The sequence below is a fragment of the Hemicordylus capensis genome, chromosome 4 (assembly GCF_027244095.1).
Source record: "Hemicordylus capensis ecotype Gifberg chromosome 4, rHemCap1.1.pri, whole genome shotgun sequence".
Taxonomy (NCBI): domain Eukaryota; kingdom Metazoa; phylum Chordata; class Lepidosauria; order Squamata; family Cordylidae; genus Hemicordylus; species Hemicordylus capensis.
In genome coordinates this window covers 71180347-71201901 of record NC_069660.1, presented here as the reverse complement: position 1 = coordinate 71201901, position 21555 = coordinate 71180347, and the positions used below count along the sequence as shown (strand labels likewise).

Here is a 21555-nt window from a genome sequence, read left to right as displayed (position 1 = left end):
TTACTTTATAGATCTCTGATAATTTGGAACAAGCTGTTTGATTCTCCCTAAACCAAAGCAGTCATAAAATATACAGGTAGTAGGAAATCAACTCCTAGTACACTTTTTGGCTAGGAGAAATTCATAGGATGTCTTTGTGAGTGGTGTGACAGAGGATCACGTATTTATCATTGGATAACTGGTTATCACTAGAAAATGAAAGCATAGACACATGGACGATACAGACTCAGTTTCCAAGTTTTATTATTTCAATGAGGTTATACAAAGAGACACATTTGGCAAGTAACAACAACAGTCAGGGGATTGGAGGGACAGATGAATGTAGAGATGCAGGACTTCTGGGCAAGGTCTGGAACTTAGAGTTAAGGGTTTCTTTTCTAGCTGATAAGCTCTCTTACTTTGTTATGAGGAAAGTAGTTCTATAGACCAGGGATTCTCAACGTTGGGTCCCCAGATGTTATTGGACTTCGTCCCATAATTCCCAGCCAAAGGCCACTGGAATTGGGGATTATGGGAGCTAAAGTCCAATAACATCTGGGGACCCAACGTTGAGAATCCCTGCTATAGACTACCTAATTTGAAGGTAAGTCGTATTTAGAAATAAGGGGGATAACAAAATTGGCATGTGATTCCACTGGAATCACAAGGCTCCCATGTGAAACTGCTAAGTGAAAACCAACTCTTTGGAGAAATCACGAGTACCCAAAGAAAACAGTAAACATTATTTATAGGATGGGATTATAGAAGTATTTTATCTTAATGCCACAGAGAAGAATGAAACAGCAGCAGTTGACAAAGTGAAGTGGGCTAATACTATACTATACTGGAGTATAGTGCTGAAGTGGGAAGGATGTTATCTATCAATATGTTTCCTATTATCCATGTGTTTCCTCCCATGTTGCACAGTAAAGCAAGAGACAAACTGATGGATGAGCAGGCCTGCACAACTGTGGCCCTCCAGCTGTTGCTAGACTACAATTCCCATCATCCTCAGTCAGAGTGGCCAAATAGTCTAGGATGATGGGAGCTGTAGCCTAATAGCTGCAGGAGGACTGAAGCTGTGTAGCCCTGCTCTAGTTGTGCACAGTGGAATCCCCATACCTTGACTATAGGGTTTATGAAGGGAAAAAAGCATACCTATGCTCTTAAACATAGTACCAGTATCCCACCCCCCACCCAGCAGAGGTAAAATCAGCAGGAGCCAGCTGATTTGCAGCAGTAAAACAGTGAGGGAAAAGGGTTAAGAAGTCCCTCTCCCTGGTCTTCTGTGTCATATTGCAGCCTCAGCAGATGCACTTTGAAAAAGAAAATGTTTCAAAAAAGGATAATGGAACTGCACGTAAGGTGTAGTTCTACCATGAGTCACATGCAGAGACAGGAAGAAATCAGATGCTGTCAAGCCACGTATGGGACATGAGCACAGCAGATATGGCACATGCTCCCAGTATTCCTTGTGCTGAAAATAGTGAGGGGAAGGAGTCTGCAACTGAGCAGAGCAATGCATGATTCTGGATCCTGGCACTTCATCAGGATATGCCACCGTAGCAACTTCTCCTGCTTGACAAGGCTGTGTAAGCACTTTGATCTCAAGCCTCTAGGTGGTGAGAAGATATTTCAAAACTGACATATACATCAAAGTGAGACAGTAGAAATCTGAGCTTCCCATAAGCATTCGCCAAGCTTAACAGACTGCAAAAAGGAGGAGGGTGAATGTGGCACTTCAAAACTGAAGAACTGGAATGACTCCAATGGATGGTTGCAATATATAAAGGAAATGCAGTGAAGTCATCTTTACAGATCAATAGTTGTGTGATGTATGAAATAACTTGAGCCTTTTGAATCAAACAATGAAAAATTAGGAAGGGAAGAGACATTTAAAGGGATAAAACCCCAACTGTTTATGAAACAATCTAGTTATTGAATAAGAGTAACAAATAAATACATGTCCAAATCCTATCTAACAACAAAGGTAAGTTAGTAGTCTAAATACATAGGAATGAAAAGACTTCAGCCAGCAGAATTAATCATCGTAATATATGCTCAGGTAGGCCACTAGATTCCGATGCTTCCTGAATTCTTTGTCTGAAAACAGCTAAAATAAATAAAAATAGTTATGCTTGCAATGGTGCTAGAAAACTACAGCACAAAAAAATAAGCAAACATTAACAATTTCAGAACAGTTTTAAATCTAGATTTCCATATCCACAACAACTGCTTCTGACAAAGGAACCCCCCAGAAAGAAACAGTAGTAGTAGGCTATTACTTTTAGGGGATCAATATTCACACTGATGCAGTAGGTTTCTTCACTTGGAGCACTTAACTGAGTCTGTGTTTACAAATCACAGCTGTGTACGTTCTTTTATCTATGCCCAGCCAGAACTACATTATAATTCTGGTTCTCTCCCATTGCCACTGGGGATCCATGGCTGCCATCCAGGGAGCAGCACACCAACAATGGATTCTATCCACATAACATAAATCATAATATTATGATGCATACTGAGATGATGGAGGTCTGGAAAGGCAGTTCAGCAAATGATAGTTGAATGTCTAAACCTAGCCTCACTTCAACAAAGACGATACAAAATATATTAGGTATCAAGATAAGGATTCCCAGTTAACATTAACTAGGACCAATCCAACATAAACCACATTTCCAGGCCCCAATCCTGCTTATTTAGTGTACCAGCACTGTAATAGGGTATTACACAGCACACAGCACAGCTGGTTTATATATAGTTGCACCTTGTGCACCAGTGATCAGGGATGACAATTTCTGAGGGCTTCATTAACTATACTAAGGCTACCACCTTGGAAGAAAAACTGCCCCTTAACTAAAATCAAGTATGCATGTATTTAAAGATTCAAGATTCCGATCTCAAATGTAATCACAGGGCCCTACTTAATTTCATACCTCAGTCTTCAGTGTCCTCTTCTTTGGCATTGGAACTAAAGACCAGTCTGGGGATCCAAACTTTCCTGGCCAGGTGACATGCCTGTGTGGTATCTTATTAGGGTCATAAGTGCCAGGTCTATATAGAGAGAAGACCTTTCATAATGTGTCTTATCTGCAGTGAATTCATATATCCCTTTATACCGTACCAGATTAATCCACTGAGAGATGTTTTTACATATTGTCTTTCATTCCATCATGATGATATTGTAGTGTAAAATTTAAAACAGAAGTTTTAATTAAGACATGGAAGGCCTTAGCTGCATCTTTTCCATTCAAAAATGACTCGGGTAAATAGGAGAACCAAATAATAAACAAGAGATGATAAGGATGATGGGGGTCCCTAAAATTTAACGAGGAAAGCAAATTGAATTAATTTTGTCTATTTGTACCTATCAAAGCCATGCAGGGAGTCATGCCTTATTATGAAAAGATTAGCAAGATGGACATTTACCTTTGGTTCTTATCAGTGTTCCCTCTATTTTTTTATCACCAATGAGCAGAAAGAGTTTTATTCTGGGTGGCACTGTCAAGGCAGTGTGCGCACATAAAACACACACGGAATCACTTTTTAAAAAAATTTCCCCAGGCCCCCAGAAATAATGCACACAATTTTGAAAAACCATTTTTAACCCCACCTCCAGTCTCTCTGGGCTGCCGGCGGTGGCGGGTGGGGGGGGGGGGGAGCCACCGCCTCATACAAAAAGGTCTCTGGGTGGTTCACAATCTAACAACAACCTTTAAAACAATTTAAAATACAAATAAAACTCTAAAACCCAAAGCTTTAAAACTATTAACTAAAAGCCTGGCTAAACAGGTATGTTTTCAGGTGGTTCTTAAAAACATTTAGAGAAGGGGAAACTCTAATTTCATGAGGAAGTGTATTCCAGAGTCATGGGGATGGGCGCCCATCCCTGGTATGTATGATGAAGTGAAAGTGCAATCAGTGCTGGTGAAGTGAAAGCGCAATCACTGTGGGTGTGCATCCTTTGACTCCATGTGCACAGCACTAGTTAGAGGCAAGCCACTGGAATTTGTGTAAGACCTCCCAGTTTTTTTTTCAGGGTCCCATCATAACTGTCACCATGATAATCCAAGAAATGAAAAATAGTACCCAGGGAAAAGCTCTCTGTCCATAACCCTCTCTGAAAATCGTGGCAACCTGCTGGAAAATGGGGCATATGCAGCCTGATGCTTTTGTTCCTTGATCCATATTGCCTGGTACGTTGTAGGAGCAGGAGTCACAATCTATAAATTGAACATATAGAATTAAGTTATGAGACACATCATCTGTAGGAACTCTAGATGAGCCTACCCCCTCTGAGTAGGCTTGATTCTTTCAATTTTCTGTTGATATTCCTATTTTACAGATAAACCAAAAGTGATATTAAGTGATATTAAGTGATATTAAGTATTCTCTTTCAGGATGCTATGTACATTGATAAATGACTGTAGTGTGGTACATCACTTGAGAGATTTATTTTCAACTTGATTTACAGGTTAGAAGATATACATTTGTAATGTTTGATGCTTTAATCATAATTGATGGGTGTGGAGTCCCACTAATGTGGAAAATCACTTACCATTATTGAAAATGCATAATTAAAAGCAGTTTCTTATAATGAAGATATAAACATATGAAGCTCCCTTATATTAAGCCAGACCATTGGAGCAGAGTTGGTCTTTGTAGTAGCAAGCATGTCTTGACCCCTTTGCTAAGCAGGGTCTGCCCTGGTTGCATTTGAATGGGAACCTACATGTGCGAGCACTATCAGATATCGCCCCTTAGGCGATGGTGCTGCTCTGGGAAGAGCATCTGCATCCTTGCATGCAGAAGGTTCCAAGTTCCCTCCCTGGCGTCTCCAACATAGAGCTGAGAGAGATTCCTGCCTGCAACCTTGGAGAAGCTGCTCCAGTCTGTGTAGACAATACAGAACTAGATGGACCAATGGCCTGACTCAGTATATAGCAGCTTCCTATGTTCCTAGCTCAGTATTGTCTGCTTTAACTAGCAGCAGCTCTCTAAAGTCTCAAAGGTCTTACTTTACAGCACACACTCTACATGCAGAGCATGTGTTCCACCACTGAACTGTTATCCTTTACTATATTTCATGCCACAGTCCAGTAATACAAGGATATTAGACTAATTCTTTCCATAAAATCCCATCTGTCCCTTCTATATTCCTGTATTACTGGAGCAATGTGGGATGGAGCCACTGGGGAGTGGCAAAATACAGTCTCCATATAGAAGAATTTGCAATTTACCTTTTGCTGTGAGAGAGCAGAAGGTTGACCACAAGTCATACCATTCTAATGGAAAGGCTATGTATACTTTTAAAATAAAAGTATACATAGCAGCAGCATACTAGCAGCAGCAGCTCAGCTTGGCGCAGAGCATCTGTGCCTCTAGTTCTCCCCACCTGGCCACCCGCCTCTGTTTCCTTCCTTGCTCCCCCCCGCCCACCTCCACCACTGTTTCCTTCCTTCCTCCCCCTTGCCCACTTCCGCTGTTGCTTCCTTCCTTCCTCTGCCCGCCGCTGTTTCCTGCCTGCCCGCCCGCTGCCCCTGCCTTCTCCTCCCGGCCGCATTAACTCCTGGGCCCGCTGGATGGACGGCTGTCACCACCATTTTCTTCTCCCCGCCCATCCCTATCCTATCTGGCAGCTCTTCAAACTCTTGCGAGAGCTGCCACACATGGGATTTCACTATGGGTATGCCTTAGCGAATTATATATAAAGAAGATAATAAACTCCTCATGTTACCAAAAAATACTAGTTGATCCCCTGATGGTAATGTGTAGTTAGTACAGGTTGGGCTCATATATTAGACTGTCTATATTATAACATATCTTTACAATTCATGGGATTAGGATTTGTATTACAGCAATATAAAGATAACTGCCTTTACCTTGCTGATAAATCCAAAACGTGGAGTTGTCCTTGCTCCCAGAGCATAACCTTTAGTACTCTCTGGCCGTTTAGTCAGAACGTATAGAAGATTGGTCCTCTATGCATTAAAACAAACAAACAAAACCCCCACTGAGTTTATTGCAACCTTACATAATAGATACAACAAGACCGCTAGAGGTGCTGGGCCTCAAGTCTGCTCTGACTCATAAATAAATTCTACCTCCTAACTCCTAGGGAATATAGATGTGTTATGGTTATTCAAAGCTTTCAGACCTTTGACATGTACAAAGGCTACAGGGCAGCATTCTTTTTATAGTGTAAAGCAACTGTACAGTAGGTGCCTCGAAATTGAGCATAGGACTAACATTAGGAGAAGGAGGAGGAGGAGGAAAGCAGCTATTAAACCTTTTCCTTGCTAGCAGTTTGTTCAAAACTCCCCTTAGCTGCTTTTCTTCCTGAGAGAGAAAATATATAGGTCCCTTGGGGGGGGTCTCTCTCTCTCTCTCTCTCTTTTGCCATACATGGGAAAGCAGTAGATGGGGGATTTCAGCAGGCCAGCTGCTGAAATTGAAATGATTGCTCAGCCCTTTGCCCTCCCACAGTCTTCTGTTCAGTCTGAAATCACCTATAGCTGCTTTGCAGTTTAAAAATTAAGCACAGGGGGCGAGGCAGGGCAACTCATCAAACCACATGTATCTTACGCTTCTACCCTTGCTATGACATCACATGTTCCACACTTGGGCCTAATACTGAAAACAGTGTGTTCAGATTAAGCCCTGGATATCAACACAAATAGGTGAAGGGGATGATGGGGAGTCAGAGAAAGATATTGTGATTGCCTCCACCATGTTATGAACTTCGTTACAAAACAACCTCATTCAGAATCCTTTTACAAATGGAATAATACTGGTCTCTTCATGGAATATTATATATTCTTGAAGTATACTTTGGTCTATTCAAGTATTCTTCGGTCTGTTCAAGGTCTACTGAAGAAAATGTAGATATTAAAAAATACAAAAAGCTCACCTAGAAAACCTCAGGAAAAACTCTAGAATACATTGTATTGCTGCAAAGTGGCAGATTCATTAATATATTTATTTGCTTACAATTTTCCAAATAAAATAACACACTGTCACACCTTAATGTACCCAGCTTTTTATTTGACACATATCTGGCTTAATCTGTAAAATTCTATAATTTGAATCCCAATGTGAAATAATATTTTGAAATGTGCAAGATCCATTGCCCAACTAAGAAACTGAACTGTTATATACTTTTCAATCTTGCCTCTCCTGGTAATCCATTATACCCCTTATGTTTCTGTAGTTGGCAGGATAATAATGTAGAAGGTGGCATTTTCCTTCCCCCTTACCTACTGGCACGAAGTAAACGAGTTACGTTTTGGCACTTGCATTTAGTCCCATTGACATTGATAGGGATACACTGATTTCGCGTAATTCATCTAATTCAGTTGTGGATGGCAGCCCTGGATACCCAAACTACATTTTTTTCAAGGCAGGGGTGGTTGCCTATAGTTAGAGTGCATGTAGAACAATAGGAATCTGATTTCTGAAAGCAGTATAGTACCCAGTTTTCTTCCTTCTTTAAAGAAAAGGTCCTTAAAATAAAAATATGGCTAAGTCAAAGACAGTACCTCTGCATGGTTATAAGTTCCAGGTCCACGGTTGGGATCACCTTTAAGTGGTACCCACTCATTGCCTAATCGGTCTGGAGCATGAAAAAAGGGGAAAATTCTCTTCTGCTGACATGATCCGAATGAATTCCGTTTTTGCGCATCTGTAAAGTCCACAAACAGTGATGAGTGTCAATCAGAATACTGCCTGCTTTCACAACATGTGTTGCAAAATAATGAGCACAGAAGGGCTATGGTGAGATCTTCTGCCCATTGCGCTATCCTGCCATTCTTCTGTGTAACATGAAATGAAGCTAATAGCAGCTGTTTACTGCCTATGGTAACTTTATTGGCATGCACTCCTGAGGACCCTTCCATGTGGCTCTAATTGCTGTTATTTGGAAGCGGACACAGTTGGCAGAAACTTGCACAGGACCACTGTGTGAATGTGTGGTTTGCATGATCGGCTTCTGGTACAGAGGATAGGAATGTCTTCGAGTAAAAGATGCCTGACATTTCCCAAAATGCTTCAGGCTGTGTACTGACACACCCTAAGTGAGATGGGAGCTAATTCAGGTCAAATTATTTTGGGATAAAGGCCACAATGAATGATATTAAGTTGTATACAACAATATTACACCATTATGCAAATAATATTTGAAAGAACTGGTAATTCATATGCAAGAGGACAGAACAGGGATGTGTTTTCTAAGCAACAGGAATGAATTAGAATAATATAAATCTCAAACCCTGAGAATTCATACATTGAAAAGTTCCTCTCAAATGTTTGAATTCAGCCTCCCAGGATTGGGAAATCTTTTTGATCTCCCTTCATTGTCAGTTTTAACACATACATGCAAGATGAACTTATAAACGAAATATGTATTCACTTGGATATAACTACAGAGGGAGGCAACATGTATAAAGAACAATTTGTTATGGGGCGGCTAACAAATAAAGTTGTTTATTAATTTATTATTATTATTATTATCATCATTATCCTGGATATAATTGCAGAGGGAGGCAACAAAGACAGTTCCTCACTGTCTTTATTTTTGAGTTTCTAGGAGTCCAATCCTATGTATGTTTACCTAAAAGTAAGTCTCACAAACCTTTGCTCTCCCTGCAAACCCCCTAGACACTCTTCTCACAGATCGTGAGAAGAGCCTCACTTTCTAATATACAAGTTCAATTTTTAACCTTGTCTTATAAGCTGTATGTAGTGCAGTTATGGATTCCTCACCAACTGCAGATTACTACCCCACTCCATTTCCCAGTACCTGAATATGCTATTTATTGGTTTAAATATGCTAATTTAAATATGCTAGGTAAAGATAGGAGTAAGGTGGGTGAAGATACCAAATCAAGCTCATGTTGAGGAGCAGTGCTGAGTGCATTTTCATCACCTCTAAATTCTGACCCTACAAAACTGGTGCTAGGGATTAAGGCTTTCATTTATTTTTATTTATTTGTCAAATTTGTACACTGCCCAAACTTTCATCTCTGTGTGGTTAACAACAAATTCCTGAGCCTTGTCACAGTCACCATTTACATCCTGAGATAAGAACATAAAACATAACTCCAAAATGACTCCTTTTGATTTAGAATACTAATACAGGAAAAGAGCAGGGGGCAGGGAGAATTCATGGTGGCTTAAAGCAAAATTAAAACACACACACACACACACACACACACACACACACACACACACACACACACAAACAAAAAAAATCTACAGAAAATAAATTAAGACTACATTAAACGTAAAAGTAAAGGTAAAGTTGTGCCATCGAGTCGGTGTCGACTCTTGGAGACCACAGAGCCCTGTGGTTGTCTTTGGTAGAATACAGGAGGGGTTTACCATTGCCTCCTCCCGTGCAGTGTGAGATGATGCCTTTCAGCATCTTCCTATATCGCTGCTGCCCAATATAGGTGTTTCCCATAGTCTGGGAAACATACCAGCGGGGATTCAAACCAGCAACCTCTTGCTCCTAGGCAAGTTACTTCCTTGCTGCATCATTAGGTGGCTCTTAAGACTACACTAAGTTTGCTATATTAATAGCAGCAATAGAACAAAAAATACACCAAACTTTTCATCCTATACACACTTACTTGGGAGAAAATCTGATTGAAACCAATAGTACTTACTTCTAAGTAGGCATGATAGACTGGATTGCACTACAAAGAAAAAACCTTACACATTGCAATACACAGATAGGCAGTGATTTATATCAAAATCAAGGTATCCTCTCAACTGCCATATAGAGATCCCCTGCTGACAACCCCCCCCAACCAATATTTATATACCGCTTTTCAACAAAAGTTTCCAAAGCAGTTTACACAGAGAAATCATAAATAAATAAGATGGCTCCCTGTCCCCAAACAGCTCACAATCTAAAAAGAAACATAAGGCAGACACCAGCAACAGTCACTGAAAGTACAATGCTGGAGGTGGATAGGGCCAGTTACTCTCCCCCTGCTAAATAAAGAGAATTGACACATTAAAAAGGTGCCTCTTTGCCCAGTCAGCAGGGGACAGGCAACATTCCTCAGCTGGGAGTTTTTCACACAGGGCATTTAGCTTGCATCTCCTCTCGAATGGAGGGTGTGTGTTCACATATCAGCCAGAAGTCTCTACAAGCTTGGAAAACACTTCACACAAGGTTCAGGTTTTTCATTGTGAATTAAGAGTGTAGCCCAATTATATCCAAAGTAAAAAAAATCCATTTTTTGCATCAGTTTTTTTGGGCAACTTCGAACACGCAGTAAACTCAAGGTAGAGCCTGCAGTGTGAAAAACACCCTGGATTACTTATTGTGTGAACCTCTCCCAGCCAGCCTCCTGTGCTTCACCTGCCTTTCTCCAAGTCCAGCGGTTGAACGGAGTAGTGACTGCACATTCCTTAACTCCGCTTCTACAAGGGCTGGAGCGTAGCTTTTTTTTTTTTTAAAAAATGAAAACTGGGCAAGCTAGGCAAGCTAATGGGGTAACTGGGTGCAGGAGAACATGTTTAAAATCTGGCAAAAACCCAGAAATCTAGGGGAGATGGCATCCTTATTAGGATGCCACAAGACTCCCTGTTGCTGTTCTGCTGCAACAGAGGGACATGGATACCCTCTGGAAGTTTTGCAGCCTGAAAATTGAGTTTTGATTGATTGAACAGTTGGTTGGAGCGTTGCCATGACCTTTCGAAACGGACTGCACTGTAGAGTGATAGAACATTTTGTGTTCTAGAACATGCCACAGAATCCTCTGCAATATACAGAAGTTCTATGAGAGTCAATTACAAATCCCTTGGCAGAGAAGCTGAAGTGGTGGAAAGTGTTCACAGAAGCTGGGAAGCTTGAAAATCACTGTTACTGCAGCTCTGGCATGTCGCTCCTATTGAGACTATGGATTCATAGAGAACTGAGCTAGGCTATTGGTTAATCTAGCTCAACATTATATATTCTGGCACCAGCTCTCCAGGTTTCAGACAGAAGTCTTTTTCTGCCTTATCTGGAGATGCCAGGGATTGAACCTGGAACTTTTGGCATACAAATCATGCATTCTACTACTGAGCTATGATGGCCTTCTTAAAAGTAGCAAAGTTGCCTATCATTTAATAATATTCTGGACATATGCAGTGGCTCGAGCCTGTAAAACACATCTTCTGACCTAAATGTATGGATACTCAATGTTATTATTCAATCAATCAATCAATCAATCAGTCTTTATTACGGTCCCAGACCAGCACAAGAATAAAAAGCATACAAGGGCATGGAAAAAACATCAAATACTAAAAATACATCACTATAACCAGATACTGCCCTACAATAAAATTGTGTTATATAAGCTATAAAATATACTAAAAGTTAAAAGTGGGATAGCTAAAAAAAAAAAAAAGGGAAAGCAGTTAATAAAACTAATAAAACTAATTAAAACTAATATAAATAATTTGATACATAAAAACTGGTCTATAGGAGAATACAACTCTAACAGAATGTCTAATAAAATGAAGGTAAAACATAGTTAAATATATAAGTACATATATAACTGTAAGTTATAAGCAACTAAGATAGTAAAAATATTTTTAAAGACATGTTAGAAAAGGGACATGTTAGAATAAATTGGTCAGTAGTTAAAACCATGGGTTATGGACTGGCAGTCAGGGTCCGATGGATCTTGCATGCTGCTGTGCAGAACCTAGCAACACTGTACGTGAAGGTTTGCTTTTCATCCGAGAGCAGCATCTTACTGTAGACTTGACTGGAGCGGCCAGGGTAGTTGCGAAGTAGAGGAAGTATGAGCTTCTCCCAGCTATCTTTATAACACGGACAACTCAAGAGTACGTGTTCAGTGGTTTTCACCTCCCCAGAAGCACAGGGGCAGACCCTTTCCGTAAATGGGATCTTCCTGTATTTACCTTCCAAAACAGTGGATGGAAAGGCATGATAGTGGGCGAGGGTGAACGCCCTTCTGTTGCTTGGTATTTCCAGCTGGGTCAGATATATTGCGGTCGGGTGGGGGGAGGGATATGGTGAACCTAGAGCTGTCCGAGGCCTGATAGCTAGGAACCATACTTAGATCCACCTGAAGTTCCATATGTTAGAGGTTGTTGATTTTTACCCACAATAGGTAAAACAGTAGAGCACTAAGGAATGAGCACACACTCCAGTTACAGAGTAGGTAGCAGAGGATGGTTTGGATATTGTAGCTATTTAGAGAAAACACATAGAGATCCTTGTATGACGAAACACTAAATATTTATTGGTTAAAATACACTTCGATAGGAAAGACCTATATCTAATCTAAAGGACTACATAATGGATAGGTAAGGAGAGAGAGAGATGTTTCCATCTGCTCTCTAGGAGGAAAGGAAGGATTGTGACTCAGCACAGGAAGTGCTGCAGAGTCAGTTTAGGGGTCATAGAGTAGGGACAGATAGGGAGACCCTGACTCACTGTCTCTACCCCCAATGCGCCTAGTGGTCATTAGGACAGTTGGTGCAAAAGGTCGATGTACTGGAAGTTCATCTCCAACACCCCTTCTCATCACCTGTTGCACCTGGTCACGACTCCCATCTTCTCATGAAGCATCTGGAATCTGTCTTTGGATAATGGCTTGGTTAATCCATCTGCCAGCATCTCTTCTGTGGGGCAGTACCTCAGCTGGACCACCCCTTTTTCTTGTAAGTCCCAAACATAGTGTTACTTTATGGGAATGTGCTTAGTTCGAGATTTCATCTTCTCCATTTGGGAAATCTGGATACAACTTTGGTTGTCCTCAAACATCACTGTGGGCTTTGGTTCCTTGATGCAAAAGTCCGATAGTAGTTGGTGTATCCATACTGCTTCCCTGCATGCGTCACTTGCTGAAACGTACTCCGCTTCTGTGGATGATTGCGTGACAAGTGACTGCTTGCGGCTACTCCAAGTTATGGCTCCACCTCCATACAGGAACAGGTGTCCACTTGTGGACTTGCGGTCCGTTCTGTCCTCGCCCCAGTCTGCATCCACATATCCCACGAGTTTGGAATTGCTGTTTGCTGGAATCACCAGTACATAATGTGCAGTATCTTTCAGGTACCTTCCCAGTCTTTTGACCACTTTCCAGTCCTTGTTCGTTGGCACACTCACTTTTCTGCTCAGGATTCCTACTGCTGAGGCCTTGTCTGGCCTTGTCACTGTGGCTATGTACAAAAGTTTTCCAATTGCCTTTCTGTATTGATTGTTGGCTGGTAAAGGCTGGCTGTCCTCATCTTGCTTCCAGAAATCAGCATCCATTGGCATGCTGACTTCATTGGCATCTGTCAGTCCCAGGCATTCTAGAAGATCTTTTATCTTCTGTTTTTGGCTGAGAAGGAACGTTCCATTCTCTTTCTATTTGGATGCCAAGGTAATATGAGATGCTTCCTAGTTCCTTCACCTCTATTTCCTTGTTCAGGTGTTGAACAATTTCATGACTGTCTTGACTTTCCTCGTGTGCAAGAATCAAACCATCAGCGTAAGTCAGAATGTAAGTCCACCTATTGTCTCTGAGTCTAGAATATTTTTCCTTGCGTGAACCCCTCCTTAAGTAGTAATTGATTCAATTTCTCATTCCATACTCTGGCTGCCTGCTTTAAGCCATAGATGCTCTTTTGCAGTTTGCACACTAGCCCTTTCTTTCCAGGTTCCTCAAAGCCTGGTGGTTGTTGCATGTAGATGTCTTCCTCGATTTCCCCATGTAAGAAGGCAGTCTTTATATCCAAGTGTTCAACTTGCATCCCTTTGGCTGCTGCCACGCTGAGCAATGTTCTAATTGACGTGTGTTTCACGACTGGTGCAAAAGTCTCATCATAGTCCTGACCATGGATTTGGGAGTATGCTTTGGCTACTAGTCTGGCTTTATAGCGCTGTACATCCCCTTCTGCATCCTGCTTGACTTTGAAGACTCATTTGCATCCCACAGGCTTTCTTCCAGCGGGTAGTTCCACAAGTCTCCAAGTCTCATTTGTTCAAGGAATCAATTTCTTCCATTGCTGCTTTTCTCCACTTCTCAGCTTCATCAGCTGGCAACCTTTCTATATCTTGCCATGTAGTGGGTTCTTGCATCTCTCCTCCTTTAGCCATGAGTGAGAGTCTGTTAGGTGGAACCCCTTTGTTATGCCTCTGTGAGCGCCTCAGTTCGGGTTCGGGTTGTGCAGCCCCTTCTGAATCTGGCACTGATTCTTCATGATCGCTGCTTGACTCCAGATCCATTTGAGCCCAATCACATGGCTCTTCATTCATCTGGATTTCTGGGAAAATCTTTGATACTTCACCTTTATTTGATCTTTGTCTTTCATCGAAATACACTGCATTGCAGACTTTGACCTTTCCACTCTTTGGATCAAGGATTCTGTATCCTCTGGATTCATAGCCAACAAAAATTCCCAGTTCACATCTGCAGTTGAGTTTGGTTCTCTTTGCTTTGGGATGCATAGGCCATTAATCCTATTAATGCATAGGCCATTAATCCAAACACTTTGATGTGTCTTAGGGAAGGTTTTCTGTCCAGCCAAAGTTCAAATGGTGTCTTATTTGTTGCCTTGGTTGGCAATCTGTTTTGCAGGTAGTTAGCAGCCATCACTGCTTCTCCCCAGAACCTGTCTGCTAGATTGGCATCATGCAGTAGACATTTGGTCATTTCCACTAGAGGTCTGTTCTTTCTCTCAGCTACCCCGTTGAGCTGTCCAGTAAATGGAGGGGTAGTCTGGTGAGAGATACCATTTGATTTCATAAATTCTTTCATCTGGTTTGACATATATTCCCCTCCATTGTCTGACCTCAAACACTGGGGCTTCCTTCCAAATTTGTTGTTCACCAGTGCAATATATTCTTTAAATTTCTCAAACACCTGGCTTTTCTCTCTTAGAACATACACATAGCAAACTCGGGAGTAATCATCAATGAAAGTCAGGACATACTTATTTCCTCCTGAACTCATCAGTAATGGCCCACAAACATCTGAGTGAACCAGTTCCAAAACGCTCCCGGACTATACATTTCCCTTTGCCAGAAAAGTTGGCTTGACTCCCTTGTTAAGAATGCAACACTGACATCTGCTGGCCATTTCTGGACATGCCCTTATATTAAATCCCTCGGTTAGTTCCCTCATTTGGGAGTCAGTTTTAAAGTTTAGGCTTCGGTGGCCCAATTTTCTGTGCCATAAGAAATCACAATTTTTGTGTTGGCAACTACTTGCCATGTTTGCTTGTGCAGTAGCACAGTCTACTTCAAAAAGTCCATCATCCCGCATGTGGGCAGTCATGATTAACTCATCACCTTTAGAGATGTAGCATGCTTCATTTTCAAAAATTGCTTTACACCCCTTCTTGAGTCCATGCTCAATTGAAATCAAGTTGACTTGCATCTCTGAGATGAAAAGTGCATCATTTATCTTAACCTCATAAGCTTCAGCAGCAGAGCCACAAAGTATCTTTGCTGTCCCCTTGCCAGCCACACTTAGCTTCCTTGAATCTGCTAGGGTCACAACAGATCTGTGGCTTTTATCAAGTTCGATAAATAGACTGGGACCACAGATTATATTCTGGGATGCACCTGAGTCCAGGATGAAAACGTGACCCTTCCTTGGCTCCTTTAAGGCAATGTAGCTTTTGGTATTACTACTAGCCCTTTCAGATAAGCCACCTTGGCCCTGCTTCTCCTCCCCTCTTTGTTTGTCACCATGACTCATCCCTGTGTTTACTTCATTGCCATGGTGACCAGGTCTGTGCCCTCTGAGCTTCCCGCTCTTTGAATATGCTGATGAGTTACTGAGGCTACTTCGCTTGCTAATGCTGTAATTACTTTGTCTGCTGAAATGTGCCAGAGTGCCATCGCTTTCAAATTTTTCCTGCTGCAACTTTGCATTAAAATTTCTCAGACTTGACACAACATGACCAACCTTCAGTTCACAGTGAGACAGTTCAGGAGCGACAATTAGGGGTTCAAAACTTTTAGGCAGGGATTGTAGGATTGCCCCAATTAGAATAACATGATTCAATTCACATTGGTTACTCTTCAAAAGCCTGTTAATTTCTAAGATATTCGCTATGTGGGCTTCAAAGTCTCCCCCTTCCTGCAGTTTGCTTTCGCATAGCCTTTTATACAGCAGAAGAGCTGCGTTTGCAGAGACTTGGCCACATTGCTTTTTCAGTCTATCCCACGCTTCTGAAGCTAAATCTGTATCCCGCACATAGATCAATAAATCATCGATTATACTCAAAATTAAAAGGCCATACGCATGTTGGTTTTTCTTGTCCCACGAGGCTTGAGCAGCTTCATCTTGGGCTGGCTGTCCCTCCCTGAGCACTTCAAAGATTCCTTTTGTCATGAAGATCGCTTTCATCTCGAGGGCCCAGGTTTCGTAGTTATTGCCATCCAGTTTGGGAAAAGAAGGAGCCATTCCTGAGTAGGCTGTAGTCACAGGATCCATGCTGCAGTTTCTAACTAACTCAGCTGCACTTTCAAAAATGAAAAATAAAATAAAATAAACTCTGCTTGTGCCTAGAGGCTTGTTGCTCCTGCTGGGCCCACAACCCTGCTAGAGGTTGTTGATTTTTACCCACAATAGGTAAAACAGCAGAGCACTAAGGCATGAGCACACACTCCAGTTACAGAGTAGGTAGAAGAGAATGGTTTGGATATTGCAGCTATTTAGAGAAAAGACACGGAGATCCTTGTATGACTAAACACTAAATATTTATTGGTTAAATACACTTAGATAGGAAAGACCTATATCTAATCTAAAGGACTACATAATGGATAGGTAAGGAGAAAGAGAGAGAGGTTTCCATCTGCTCTCTAGGAGGAAAGGAAGGATTGTGACTCAGCACAGGAAGTGCTGCAGAGTCAGTTCAGGGGTCATAGAGTAGGGACAGATAAGGAGACCCTAACTCACTGTCTCTACCCCCAATGCCCCTAGTGGTCATTAGGACAGTTGGTGCAAAAGGTTGATGCACAGGAACTTCATCTCCAACACCATATCCAGGACCCTCTGTTCAATGTTATTTTTAGTGACAAGCGAGAGACACTGTGGAGACTCAGAGAAGCACTCATTACTTCACATTTCCCAGGGCTGAGTCCTGGTGTTCAACATTGGATTCCAAGGCTGTATACTGAAAAGCTCCAATACATTTTTTTTAAATTGTGTACTGTTCTATTAATTATACTGGCTACTTACCAGCGATGAAAATGGATTACAGACTTCAGAATGTCAGAATTCTCACATTGTTATACCAGCATTCTAAGCTCTGTGGTGAATGCCGATTAAATATTTGGCTGGTGCTCTGTACCAGTGACCTTAAGTGGCGCAGTGGGGAAATGCTTGACTAAAAAGCAGAAGATTGCCGGTTCGAATCCCTGCTGGTATTATATCAGGCAACAGTGACACAGCAAGATGCTGAAAGGCATCATCTCATACTGGAGACAATGGTAAACCCAATGGAGGAAGCAGTGGTAAACCCCTCCTGTACTCTACCAAATAAAACCACAGGGCTCTGTGGGCACCAGGATTCAAAATCGACTTGACGGCAGGGGCGTAACTACCATTAGGCAAGGGGAGGTGGCTGCCTGGGGGCCCCCACGCCTTGAGGGGCCCCCCAAAGGCAAGTCACATGTGAAGTGAGTGTGTGTGTATCAGCGAGGGGCCCATTTTAAAATTTTGTCTCTGGGCCCACTCCAGCCTCCTTACGCCCCTGCTTGATGGCACACTGTACCTGTCCAGTACTGTCTACTTTCACCACTGCTGGCTATCTCAGGCTAAGGAATATTGTGTGTTTTGTCCCATAAACAAAAAACACTGCACATTCCAGCCATGCTCACATGCCCACAGTCTGCAGAACTACCAAGCACATCAACAGTGCCGTAGGAAGCCTGAAAAACATGTAGCAGGATCACAGTGATCAGAGATCTAGGCACAGCTCTGCTAGATCATCCACGGAAGGCGAAGTGCTCTGCAGGGTCTCACAGTGCTCTATCCATTCAGCACGAACAGAATGCCCCCTTCACCACGCACCCACTGGTCTGCCGGAGAGGGGTGGGGAGCAAGGCGGGAGGCAATCACCCACCCAAATAGCTTGCCCCCACATTGTTGGACACCCGTAGTAACGTAGAGGTGCTTTTCACATAAAGGGAGATTCTCTTTATAATTATGTAATCTATCGATCTATCTATCTAAAAGCATAAATACATTTATAAAGCGTAGGTCCCCAAAGACCGACCTCTGGTTGTGTTAAGGATGGGATGGGAACCTTAATGTAAAATGCACTGTTACTATTCCTCCAGAAGACATGCGGGACTGGGGCCCCGCCTCGAAATGCACCTTCCGCCCCGCGCGGATTTGTTCCTTCTTTTCCCCTTGGTGCAGCCACTGAGAGTGGCCAGATGAACCGCTCGCCTCGTGCCCACTCGGGCCAATCCCTGCTTGGCTCACCTGTGAGCTCCCAAGCCAACTGGCGTTGTCCAGCGATCATGCCGAAGGCGCTCTTCTTCAGACTTCTACCTCCCGCTGGTAGTTTCCATGGATACGGAGGTCGATAACTCAAACCACGTGGGCGGTGCAGCCAAGCTTCAAGATTGAAAGAGGAGTCTACGCAGGCACGAATTAAAAAAAAAAAACGCCACGGCTAGTTGGAGTTTCAATAGATTTTTTTTTTAAAAAAACAACATTACATTCGGCACTGATTTAATGGGGGGAGAGAGAGAGAGAGCGCGCGCTAGTCGGATAAAGTTCTTGAAACATATTACAAAGTCGTAATGTCCGTATTATTGTATACATCGCGGTTATCCTTTCCGGCTCTTCTCTGTTTTGTTTTTAAAGTAAGTCGGGACGTTGGGCTACGCTAGCTCAGTGAGGTCTACTCTGATTGGCGGCAGCAGTTGAGGGTGAATGATTGAGTGTACACACAGACATTTGAAGATTAATTGGATGGGGAACGTACTCTCATCCGTATGATCTTAATTAGAGGTCAGCTCTTCCGCGGACTTACAGTGACATCGGAAGCAAGTAATACTAAAAAAGGAGAGGGGTCTAAGCGTGCGCAGAGTTCTTTCTTTCCCTCTATTATTACAGACGGTAAATAACATCGGCTTCCATCCCGCCTGCCGCCGCCCGCGTAAAGCACTGAAGACTGAAGTTCAAACTAGCTTGTCTCCCCGGCGCCTCCTGGTTGTCTGGCTGCTGCTACAAAACACTTCTAGGTTGTATTTAATTAAGCGTGGGTCTTGTAATCAGATTTTGCAAGGTGTTTGTGATGGAGGTAGAGAAGGAAGACCCCATTTCCTCCTTGAGTGGGTATCTCCTAGCAAGACTCCTGTTTCTTTTATAGCTGTGTGACTTGCAGAAACTCAAGACGCATGTAGCCTATCGAAGATTTACAGCATGGGTTGGGGGGAATTAAATTTACTAAACTTGAGCCTGTCCTGTAGCCCTTAAAGGCACAGTGTGTGGGTATAAAACTCTTCTGATCAAAGAAATATTCGGGTAAATTAAAGCTGCTGTATTTCATCTTCCAGAGGAATTTTATTCAATAGAGACCTAACTACACAACATGTACATTATTACTATGCTTGAATCATTATTACTGTGCTCTGATCACAACTTGATTATCTGATGGTTTGCTTCTGCAGCCAAGCTGAAGTGCTTGGTGCACCAGAGCTTAAGTGAACCAAGTTGTCTAAGTTCTTTCGTGTTGACATAAAGTGCTTGTTAGTCAATTTGCTTTTAAGCTGAGAAGAACTATCTTCAGGGGGGTCAGCAACACAGTAGCTATGCAGTTGTGAAATGCTTAGTTCATTCCATTGCAAAGAAGCTGCAGGACTATAGGCCAGTCCTAGCACTTTGGGAATATGTTAGCAATCAGTACCAATATGTGAGTAAAATAAAGTGTGCTATCGAGTCGATGTCGACTCCTGGCAACCACAGAGCCCTGTGGTTTTCTTTGGTAGAATACAGGAGGGGTTTACCATTGCCTCCTCCCTCACAGTATGATATGATGCCTTTCAGCATCTTCTTAGATTGCTGCCGCCTGATATAGGTGCTTCCCATAGTCTGGGAAACATACTAGTGGAGATTCGAACTGGCAACCTCTGGCTTGCTAGGCAAGTCATTTCCCCACTGCACCTCATAATATCTGGCTTCTTCAGCCTCGTACAGCTCCTATACTACTGATCTGCTCCTTTGCCTGCTTCTTTAATGCCCTCTTCCTCATGGTGCTCAGTCCCAATAGAGACTTCAGCAGCCTTTTGGATCCCTTTTGCTTGTGGATCCAAAAATCTAGATTTCTTGTTCAGTCAAGCTTTTTCTGAAGCAAGCATCCTAGCCTTCCCTTACTTTCTTTTATGACACAACAGACTCGAGTTTAGTAAATTTAATTTTTCCCCAACCCATGCTGTAAATCTACGATAGGTTACAAATGTCTTGAGTTTCTGCCAGCCACACAATTATTAAAGCGATTAGTCCCTCAATGGCACCAGTAGTCCTTGACATTTCCTTCTACCTGTCTTGTAAGACCCTTAGCCAGGGACTGGTTAACCTTTATGTAGCACACTGTTGGTACTAGCTAAATATTACATTGTTGTAGGTGGGTTTGATCATGACCTGTGAAATATTATATGAAATCACTAGGATTAGAAACTGAATACTAAACAGATTCAGTTGACTCATTGTATTTACACACTTACCTAACAAATAGTCTGACATGGTACACACTGTGTTTCAAATGATCTGGGGTTGAAAGGCATAAAACTAATAGGAGCAGATCAGAACAGCAACTTGATGATCACAGTTTTTCTCCAAATAACATTTTTTCAACTTAAGATCATTGTGATCTTCAAGCCTGACATCATGCAGGCTATAGAACTGTCACCCTTGAATCATTTTGGTCTAATTATGACATATATGGACATCATATGTATAACACAATATAGGCTTGTGTCAAGCTTGGTAATTCAGTTGATCACTCTTGGATTTGGGAGAAATTACTTTTTTATTCACATCACTTGCTGGGAGGAGTCCTAGTTTCCAGTAGTATAGGTTACTACATTAAGATTGTAAAATGTTCCCCCTTTTGCCACAGTTTTGATAGCAAATGTAAGAGGTTTATTAGATCTTGCAGCCACAGACATTCCTACTATTGTTTCTTCCTTCATATCATCCTCTATAGATTGGGTCTTATGCAGGCAGGAAGATACTCCCCTGGCATGGGCATTTTTCTGGGGAAAGTTCAGTTTGGGAGTGCCAAAAACCATCTCCTTGGTTCAGCATCTTTCCTAGGCTGGGCCTGGAGTCGAGAAGCTTCCTTTGGGTGGCTGTTCTGGGGTGAGTGGAGAAAAATAAACTAGTATTAGATTAGATACTAAAAAACCTTGTCCGTTTTATACCAGAGCTAAGGTTCAAGCTGCACAAAATTTGGAAATTGGAATCTAATGCTGATGCCTTAACAGACGCACCACATGATCAGTAATTATGTGCAATGTCACAAATTGTGCTTGCTTACAAATTGCCCTCCACATACCCATGCTATTCCTTGGTCTTTAGTGTTGGAAATTCTCTG

At 42.1% G+C, this 21555-nt stretch overlaps 1 protein-coding gene across 4 annotated transcripts; it reads right to left on the bottom strand.

The window, feature by feature from the left end:
- Positions 1–226: 226 nt before the first annotated feature.
- PIFO (primary cilia formation) lies at positions 227–20820 on the bottom strand. 4 transcript variants are annotated; one of them, XM_053246773.1, is made up of 7 exons: positions 20684–20820; positions 18324–18590; positions 7518–7660; positions 5862–5960; positions 4069–4202; positions 2916–3033; positions 227–2092 (listed from the first exon to the last, which is right to left on the bottom strand). In XM_053246773.1, the coding sequence occupies exons 1-7, from the start codon at positions 20700–20702 to the stop codon at positions 2021–2023; spliced, it is 852 nt and encodes a 283-aa protein (XP_053102748.1). In that variant the 5' UTR covers positions 20703–20820; the 3' UTR covers positions 227–2020. The 4 variants fall into 4 exon arrangements, with proteins under 4 accessions (XP_053102748.1, XP_053102747.1, XP_053102749.1 ...); XM_053246772.1 differs by lacking the exon at positions 20684–20820 and adding an exon at positions 18991–19198; XM_053246774.1 differs by lacking the exon at positions 20684–20820 and adding an exon at positions 18991–19102 and having other exon boundaries at positions 18435–18590.
- Between the last annotated feature and the right edge of the window lie 735 nt (positions 20821–21555).

Bases quoted from the DNA above. Each gene is read 5' to 3' on its own strand.
- PIFO (XM_053246772.1), bottom strand. From the start codon at position 19,087: ATGTTATTTACCGTCTGTAATAATAGAGGGAAAGAAAGAACTCTGCGC. The intron at 7,661-18,323 runs GTGCATTTCGAG...TGGACTTTACAG, and splicing joins AAATCCGCGCGGGGCGGAAG to ATGCGCAAAAACGGAATTCA. The intron at 2,093-2,915 runs GTATGAAATTAA...TATTTATTTTAG, and splicing joins AGAGGACACTGAAGACTGAG to CTGTTTTCAGACAAAGAATT.